We start from the raw sequence: 10000 nt of genomic DNA, 5'->3' as shown, positions 1-10000 counted from the left end.
TGCCTTCTCCCCTGACTCCACTATCTTTAAGAGCCCTATCTAGCTCTCTTGAAAGCATCCAGAGAACCGGCCTCCACCGCCCTCTGAGGCAGAGAATTCCACAGACTCACAACTCTCTGTGAGAAAAAGTGTTTCCTCTAAATTGTCTCCGTTCTAAATGGCTCACCTCTTATTCTTAAACTGTGTGTGTGGCCCCTGGTTCTGGACTCCCCCAACATTGGGAACATGTTTCCTGCATCTAGCGTGTCCAAACCCTTAACAACCTTATATGTTTCAATGAGATCCTCTCTCATCCTTCTAAACTCCAGAGTGTACAAGCCCAGCTGCTCCATTCTCTCAGCATATGACAGTCCCGCCATCCCGGGAATTAACCTTGTAAACCTACGCTGCACTCCCTCAATAGCAAGAATGTCCTTCCTCAAATCGGGGGACCAAAACTGCACACAATACTCCAGATGCGGTCTCCCCTGACTCCGCTATCTTTAAGAGCCCTATCTAGCTCTCTCTTGAAAGTATCCAGAGAACCGGCCTCCACCGCCCTCTGAGGCAGAGAATTCCACAGACTCACCACTCTCTGTGAGAAAAAGTGTTTCCTCGTCTCCGTTCTAAATGGCTCACTTCTTATTCTTAAACTGCGTGTGTGTGTGTGGCCCCTGGTTCTGGACTCCCCCAACATCGGGAACATGTTTCCTGCCTCCAGCGTGTCCAAGCCCTTAACAGTCTTCCTCCCGAATTCCACAGAATTACCACTCTCCGGGTGAAGGAAGCTTTGTCTCGTCTCATAGAAACATAGAAACATAGAAATTAGGTGCAGGAGTAGGCCATTCGGCCCTTCGAACCTGCACCGCCATTCAATATGATCATGGCTGATCATCCAACTCAGTATCCCGTACCTGCCTTCTCTCCATACCCCTGATCCCCTTTAGCCACAAGGGCCACATCTAACTCCCTCTTAAACATAGCCAATGAACTGTGGCCTTAACTACCCTCTGTGGCAGAGAGTTCCAGAGATTCACCACTCTCTGTGTGAAAAAAGCTCTCCTCATCTCGGTTTTAAAGGATTTCCCCCTTATCCTTAAGCTGTGACCCCTTGTCCTGGACTTCCCCAACATCGGGAACAATCTTCCTGCATCTAGCCTGTCCAACCCCTTAAGAATTTTGTAAGTTTCTATAAGATCCCCTCTCAGTCTCCTAAATTCTAGAGAGTATAAACCAAGTCTATCCAGTCTTTCTTCATAAGACAGTCCTGACATCCCAGGAATCAGTCTGGTGAACCTTCTCTGTACTCCCTCTATGGCAAGAATGTCCTTCCTCAGATTTGGAGGCCCCTGGACTTCCCCAACATCGGGAACAAACTCCGAGGCCTTATTCAGCGTGGGCGGTTCGTCTCCACCGAGGTGACCCCGTGTGTGTGTCTCCTTTCTCCTCCCCAGGAACCGGATGATTGAGCAGTACCAGAACCACAACGACCATTACTGCTTGAACCTGGACAGCGGGATGGTGATCGACAGCTACCGCATGGGCAACGAGGCCCGCTTCATCAACCATAGCTGCAGCCCCAACTGTGAGATGCAGAAGTGGTATGTGGGAGAGGGCTCCAGGCCGCCGCTAGGCCGGGCCGGGTCACAAGGGGTCTCCCATCCCAAACGCCGCCCGTTCCCAACCTTGCACTCAACAGACAACAGACAATAGGTGCAGGAGTAGGCCATTCGGCCCTTCGAGCCTGCACCGCCATTCAATATGATCATGGCTGATCATCCAACTCAGTATCCCGTACCTGCCTTCTCTCCATACCCCCTGATCCCCTTAGCCACAAGGGCCACATCTAACTCCCTCTTAAATATAGCCAATGAAGTGGCCTCAACTACCCTCTGTGGCAGAGAGTTCCAGAGATTCACCACTCTCTGCATGAAAAAAGTTCTTCTCATCTCGGTTTTAAAGGATTTCCCCTTTATCCTTAAGCTGTGACCCCTTGTCCTGGACTTCCCTAACATCGGTAACAATCTTCCTGCATCTAGCCTGTCCAACCCCTTAAGAATTTTGTAAGTTTCTATAAGATCCCCTCTCAATCTTCTAAATTCTAGAGAGTATAAACCAAGTCTATCCAGTCTTTCTTCATAAGACAGTCCTGACATCCCAGGAATCAGTCTGGTGAACCGTCTCTGCACTCCCTCTATGGCAATAATGTCCTTCCTCAGATTTGGAGACCAAAACTGTACGCAATACTCCAGGTGTGTTCTCACCAAGACCCTGTACAACTGCAGTAGAACCTCCCTGCTCCTATACTCAAATCCATTCGTCCATTTTACTTGTCACATTCTCAAATTCCAGGATTTCCCCATCATAAATCCATGCTGACTCAGTCTGAAGAAGGGTCTCGACCCGAAACCTTCTCTCCAGAGATGCTGCCCGTCCCACTGAGCTACCCCAGCATTTTGTACCTATCACGATAAGCAAATAGAAACATAGACAATAGGTGCAGGAGGAGGCCATTCGGCCCTTCGAGCCAGCACCATCACCGCCATTCAATGTGATCATGGCTGATCGTCCCCAATCAATAACCCGTGCCTGCCTTCTCCCCATATCCCTCGATTCCACTAGCCCCGAGAGCTCTATCTAACTCTCTCTTAAATCCATCCAGTGGCTTGGCCTCCACTGTGCCCTCTGTGGCAGGGAATTCCACTAATTCACAACTGTCTGGGTGAAAACGTTTTTTTTCTCACCTCAGTCTTAAATGCCATCCCCTTTATTCTAAGACTCAACCGACAATAGACAATAGGTGCAGGGGTAGGCCATTCGGCCCTTCTAGCCAGCACCGCCATTCAATGGCTGATCATCCCCAATCGGTACCCCGTTCCTGCCTTCTCCCCATATCCCCTGACTCCGCTATCTTTAACTCTCTCTTGAAAGAATCCAGTGAATTGGCCTCCAATGCCTTCTGTGGCAGAGAATTCCACAGATTCACAACTCTCTGGGTGAAAACGTTTTTTCTCATCTCCGTTCTAAAAGGCTCACCCCTTATTCTTAAACTGTGTGTGGCCCTTGGTTCTGGACTCCCCCAACAGCAGGAACATGTTTCCTGCCTCTAGCGTGTCCTATCCCATAATAATCGTATATGTTTGTAGGTTAATTGGCTTGGTATAAATGTCAAATTGTCCCTCGTGTGTGTTGGACAGTGCCATTCGGCCCATCAAGCCTATTCAATCACTGTTGATCGATCTCTCCGTCATAACCCCCTTCTCCTGTCTTCTCCCCATAACCCCTGACCCCCGTGTGTGTAGGATAGTCTTCTTCTTACGTACGACGTGCACAGCCTAAAGTTGTCGGGTCAACTTGCTCTTATTGATCTTATTTGATTGTGCACGCCGGGTTGATTGCATTCGTCGAAACTGGGCGGACCCAGTGAAGGTTGCAATCAGTAGGTATGTTACAAAACCTACCTGAATCGTCATTGGGAATCTGCCCTCAGCCATGTCGGCGATTTTGGCGCTGTTTGGAGGGGGCGGGTTTAAAACGCGATTTTTACTAGGCTGTACTAATCGCACATGTTCAGCCTAGTAAATCATTAACGAAAAATCGCTGCAAGACCCGGTCGCAAAAGGTATTATTAGTTTTATAGGCCTCGATAATATAGTTCTAATAGTTTTAAAATTACTGTCTCATTCCGCAACCTCTCGCAGCCCCAGGGTTTTATAAAGCAAACAATTAAAGGTATGTACCTTATTTTTTTTACATTAAATGGGGCATATATATAACCCTGTATATCAAGTTATCTATAGCGAGTAGTTCATTTTGGGCTTTTTATATCCCGCAGTATTTTTCTCGGCATTTGAGAGCACTAATCCAGCGCGATGCGAACGTTCTAAACCGGCGCGTTCCACATGAACCCACTAGAAAGCCGATTTAAATGGGCATTTATTTACAGCAATTGAACACTAAATTCCTTCCATTTGGCCTATAAATTAATGTAAATTAGATATAAAGATCATGTTATATTGTGAATTATTTGTGAATAATCTTTGGACACTTAGGCTATTTAAAAATGTTAATCTTTCCTTAAGAAATGGGCTTTTGACTATCCAAGATCACAGCTTTTTTGTAATGTCCATTGAAAATCAATAGGGAACAAGATGCTAATTTCCGAGTATGAAAATGGCCATAACTTTTTTAATACTTGAGATATGAAAGTGAATTTGGTGTCAAATTAAACTTATTGTTATGCTTTATCTGATGGGATAAATTGTAGACTTGATTTTTAAAATCTCAAAATTTTGTAACATTGCTACAATCAGGATGGTGTTAATGTGCGGGGGCGATCGCTGGTCGGCACGGACCTGGTGGGCCGAAGGGCCTGTCTGTTTCCGCGCTGTATCTCTAAACTAAACTAGTGTGTGACTGAGCAATCGCTGGTCGGAGCAAACTCGGGACCGTTTCCGCGCTGTATCTCTAAACTAAACAGTGTTTTTTCAAGCACGTAACCCCCCCCCCTCCACCACCCCCCCACGGCGTAAATGACAAGGTGCCTGTCTGCACTCTAACTGCGGCCAACCCAAAGCCGTGCCGTGCCGAGCTGCCACGTGACATTGTATTGTATTGTATTGTATATCTTTATTGTCATTTCCTGAGTATTCACATACCCAGAGGAAACAAAAAAAACGTTGCTCAACCAGTGTCCATTCAGTGTGCATGAAAAATAAATAGAAATAAAAAAAATACATGTATCATGAACAAATTTAACACTCTACTAAACATTCAACAGCCATTCCGACCGGCAGCGGCACAACAGTGGCTCTGCTGCAGTGTGGGGGTTTGTGCGCGATACTTGGCAGGGGGCAAAGTCCATTTAGCAGTCTTATAGCCTGTGGGAAGAAGCTGAGGAGCATCCTGCTGGTTTTGCAGCTAATGCTCCTGTACCTCTTCCCAGATGGGAGGATGGAGAAAATGTCATGCGATGGGTGGTAGGGGTCTTTGATGATGGAGATGGCTCTGCTGATACATCTCTTCCTGAGACATCCTAACGCTCAGAGAGTTGTTGTTCTCTGGCACGTGACGTGTGAATGGCTCCTGGACTCACTCGCTCTCTCTCTACACTGCCCCCTGCAGGTCGGTCAACGGCGTGTACAGGATCGGCCTGTTTGCTCTGAAGGACGTGATCGCCGGGACTGAGCTCACCTACGACTACAACTTCCACGCCTTCAACCTGGAAAAGCAGGTACGGCTCGCTCACCGGTCCCACACCAAGGGGAGATGCAACGAGACCTGGGTGTCATGGTACACCAGTCATTGAAAGTAGGCATGCAGGTGCAGCAGGCAGTGAAGAAAGATTCAGATTCAGATTCAGATTCAATTTTAATTGTCATTGTCAGTGTACAGTACAGAGACAACGAAATGCATTTAGCATCTCCCTTGAAGAGCGACATAGCACATGATTTGAATAAATAATAATAAGTGTCCGGGGGGGGGTGGTGATTGGCAGTCACCGAGGTACGTTGTTGAGTAGAGTGACCGCCGCCAGGAAGAAGCTGTTCCTCGACCTGCTGGTCCGGCAACGGAGAGACCTGTAGCGGCTCCCGGATGGTAGGAGGGTAAACAGTCCATGGTTGGCGTGAGAGCAGTCCTTGGCGATGCTGAGCGCCCTCCGCAGACAGCGCTTGCTTTGGACAGACTCAATGGAGGGGAGCGAGGAACCGGTGATGCGTTGGGCAATTTTCACCACCCTCTGCAATGCCTTCCGGTCGGAGACAGAGCAGTTGCCACACCATACTGTGATGCAGTTGGTAAGGATGCTCTCAATGGTGCAGCGGTAGAAGTTCACCAGGATCTGAGGAGACAGATGGACCTTCTTCAGTCTCCTCAGGAAGAAGAGACGCTGATGAGCCTTCTTGGTATGTTAGCATTCAAAACCAATGGTATGTTAGCATTCATAGCAAAAGGATTTGAGTATAGGAGCAGGGAGGTTCTACTGCAATTGTACAGGGTCTTGGTGAGACCACACCTGGAGTATTGCGTACAGTTTTGGTCTCCTAATCTGAGGAAAGACATTCTCGCCACAGAGGGAGTACAGAGAAGGTTCACCAGACTGATTCCTGGGATGTCAGGACTTTCATATGAAGAAAGACTGGATAGACTCGGCTTGTACTCGCTAGAATATAGAAGATTGAGGGGGGATCTTATAGAAACTTACAAAATTCTTAAGGGGTTGGACAGACTAGATGCAGGAAGATTGTTCCCGATGTTGGGGAAGTCCAGAACAAGGGGCCACACAGTTTAAGGATAAGGGGGAAATCTTTTAGGACCGAGATGAGAAAATCATTTTTTACACAGAGTGGTGAATCTGTGGAACTCTCTGCCACAGAAGGTAGTTGAGGCCACACCGTTCATTGGCTATATTTAAGAGGGAGTTAGATGTGGCCCTTGTGGCTAAAGGGATCAGGGGGTATGGAGAGAAGGCAGGGATGGGATACTGAGTTGGATGATCAGCCATGATCATATTGAATGGCGGTGCTGGCTCGAAGGGCCGAATGGCCTCTACTCCTGCACCTATTGTCTATGTTTTCTATGTGCTGGTTTGTAGGTTAACAGGCTTGGTGTATAATGTAGAAAATGTCCCTCGTGCAAGATTGTGTGCGGGGATCGCTGGTCGGCACGGACCTGGTGTTTCCGTGGAAACAGGCCCTTCGGCCCACCGGGTCCGCGCCGACCAGCGATCACCCCTCATGTTGAAGAAGGAACCGCACATGCTCGGAAAAACCGAAGGCAGACAAAAATGCTGGAGAAACTCCACCGCCCTCGGAGGCAGAGAATTCCACAGACTCACAACTCTCTGTGAGAAAAAGTGTTTCCTCGTCTCCGTTCTAAATGGCCGACCCCTTATTCTTAAACTCTGTGTGTGTTGCCCCTGGTTCTGGACTCCCCCAACATCGGGAACATGTTTCCTGCCTCTAGCTTGTCCAAACCCCTAACAACCTTATATGTTTAAATGAAATGCCCTCTCATCCTTCTAAACTCCAGAGTGTACAAGCCCAGCCGCTCCATTCTCTCAGCATATGACAGTCCCGCCATCCTGGGAATTAACCTGGTGAACCAAGATGAGGGGCGATCTTATAGAGGTGTACAAATTTTCATTGACCCCAAAGTGCTTTACATAATTTAAAAATCAGTTCCATACAAAGCATAAAGATGGGTTAACAAAATAATAAAATGCATAAACAGGACACAACATGTAACATAAACATCCACCACAGCATTCATCACTGTGGTGGAAGGCACAAAAAATTTTGGCCGTCCTCCTCCATTTCATCCCCCCCCCCCCCCCCCCCCCCCGTGGACAAGACCAGAGTCCAGTCCAGGATCGGTCTTTCCTCACCGGAGACCGCGGCTTCAAGATTGTGTAGGCCGCAGGCCGGCGGTTGAGATTTAAAGTCCCCGCCGCAGCCAGAAGCACCGTAGACTGCAGGGCCGGAGGTCGAAGCTCCCCTCCAGGGGTGATGGTAAGTCCATGCCGGGCCCGCGGTAGAAGTTATCCGCGGGCCGGCAATGGCGGCTTCTTCTTCCCCCGGGTCCCCCACGAGGGATCCCGGGCTGTAGACGCCGCAGCAGCTGGAACTCTGCAGACCGCGCGCGGCTTCAGGCTGCGACTTCAGGCTGCCGGCTGCCCCGGGCCAGTGAAACGGAGCACTCCCCTCCAGCGTGCCCCAGCGAGGCCTCACCCGCTCCACGCCGAGTCCACGCTGCGCCAAGATGAAGGGGAAAAGATTTAATAGGAATCTGAGGGGTAACATTGGGTGTATGGAACGAGCTGCCGGATGAGGTAGTTGAGACTGGGACTATCCCATCATTTAAGAAACACTTGAACAGGTACATGGATAGGACAGGTTTGGAGGATTATGGACCAAACGTGGGCAGGTGGGACTGCTTCTACCCTTTTGTAACTATATTCCTATAGAATCTTTACTTCAAAAATAATTCCAAAAATGCACGAATGTGTTCATAACAAGAAACTGAAACCAACTGCCTTCCGTTTACGGGTGTGGGAAGGAACTGCAGATGCTGGTTTACACCGGAAATAAGCACAAAATGCTGGAGTAATGGCCCTGTCCCACGGTACGAGTTCATTCCAAGAGCTCTCCGGAGTTTTAAAACGTGGCAAGCACGTAGAAAGAATGTAGCGGGTACGTCGGAGCTCGGGGACGCCTCTTTGCGGCTCGTAACGCTAACGGCAGGTACTCGGGAACACTGGCTAATGGCGGGTAAGCTCGGGAAGACTCGTGTGACGTTTTTTCCACATTTTTTACGGTAAATCTCCGAGTTCGAATCGGGGCAAACATAGAAACATAGGAAATAGGTGCAGGAGTCGGCCATTTGGCCCTTCGAGCCTGCACCGCCATTCAATATGATCATGGCTGATCATCCAACTCAGTATCCTGTACTTGCCTTCTCTCCATACCCCCTGATCCCTTTAGCTACAAGGGCCACATCTTAAATATAGCCAATGAACTGTGGCCTCAACTACCTTCTGTGGCAGAGAATTCCACAGATTCACCACTCTCTGTGTGAAAAATGTTTTTCTCATCTCGGTCCTTAAAGATTTCCCCCTTATCCTTAAACTGTGGCCCCTTGTTCTGGGACTTCACCGAACATCAGGAACAATCTTCCTGCATCTAGCCTGTCCAACCCCTTAAGAATTTTGTAAGTTTCTATATGATCCCCCCTCAATCTTCTAAGCGCACGCACACACACACACACACAGAGAAACACACGCACGCACGCACACACACACACACACGCGCGCGCGCACACACACACACACACACACACACAGAAACACACGCTCGCAACGCACATCCACACACACACACACACACACACACAGAGAAACACACACACACACACACGCGCATGCACACACACACACACAGCCTGTCCAACTCCTTAAGAAGTTCCTGTAAGATCCCCCCAGCCTTATCCTTAAACTGTGTGGCCCCTTGTCCTGGGACTTCCCCAACATCGGGAACAATCTTCCTGCATCTAGCCTGTCCAACCCCTTAAGAATTTTGTAAGTTTCTATAAGATCCCCCCTCAATCTTCTAAATTCTAGCGAGTACAAGCCAAGTCTATCCAGTCTTTCTTCATATGAAAGTCCCGACATCCCAGGAATCAATCATACCAAACTAGGGAGAGCACTTGGATTTTACTCGTACCATGGGACAGGGCCATAATTCAGCAGCAGGGGCAGTCTAATGAAGTCTCGACCCGTGCCGCTGAGTTACTCCAGCGTGCCTTTGTGTCTTATTGACTCTGACCCGCGCGCTCTGGTCCTTGGTGGCCCTCTGGTGGCCAGGTGTGGCCATGGCAGTGGCCGCGGTCTCTACTGCCCTCTCCTGTAACACTGCGCGGGTGCTTGTGTTTTGTCCGGCAGCAACTGTGCAAGTGCGGGGCGGAGAAGTGCCGCGGCATCATCGGCGGGCGCAGCCAGAGGGTGAACGGGCTGCTGAACAAGAACGGCCAGCAGCTCAACGGGCAGAAGAAACCCGGGCGCTTGAAGGAGAAGAGGAAGTCCAAGCACCGGTTAAAGAAGAGGGTGTTTCCCCCCGCCCCCCCCCGTCCCCTCTCACCCCCCCCCCCCATCCACCCCTCCCCCCTCCGCCCAACCCCACCCCCCATCCACCCCTCCCCCCATCACTCGCCCCAACCCCCCCATCCCCTATCCACCCCTCCCCCATCACCCATCCCCCCCCTCCCCCCCATCCCCCCCGACATCCCCCATCCCACCCCTCCCCCCCATCCTCCCCTCCCCCATCCACCCCTCCCCCCCAGCCCCCATCCACCCCTCCCCCCCATCCCCCATCCACCCCCTCCTCCCCGTCTCCCCCATCCACCCCCTCCCCCAGCCTACCCTCCCCCCCCATCCCCCCTCCCCCCCATCCACCCCTCCCCCCCAGCCCCCACCACCCCTCCCCCCATTCCCCACCCGCCATCCACCCCACCACCCCCATCACAT

At 50.2% G+C, this 10000-nt stretch overlaps 1 protein-coding gene across 1 annotated transcript in view; it reads left to right on the top strand.

Annotated features, from left to right (window-relative positions):
- Nucleotides 1-9580, top strand: part of LOC129715786 (histone-lysine N-methyltransferase ASH1L-like) — a gene marked incomplete at its 3' end in the record, with an annotated part of 216484 nt that extends 206904 nt beyond the window's left edge. Inside the window, 3 exon segments of the mRNA XM_055665637.1 lie at nt 1434-1580; nt 5104-5212; nt 9419-9580. Of these exon segments, the coding sequence (XP_055521612.1) occupies nt 1434-1580; nt 5104-5212; nt 9419-9580 (418 nt within the window).
- Between the last annotated feature and the right edge of the window lie 420 nt (nt 9581-10000).

The sequence above is a fragment of the Leucoraja erinacea genome, unplaced genomic scaffold (genome assembly GCF_028641065.1).
Source record: "Leucoraja erinacea ecotype New England unplaced genomic scaffold, Leri_hhj_1 Leri_139S, whole genome shotgun sequence".
NCBI lineage: Eukaryota > Metazoa > Chordata > Chondrichthyes > Rajiformes > Rajidae > Leucoraja > Leucoraja erinaceus.
This window is presented reverse-complemented; position numbering and strand designations above follow the sequence as displayed.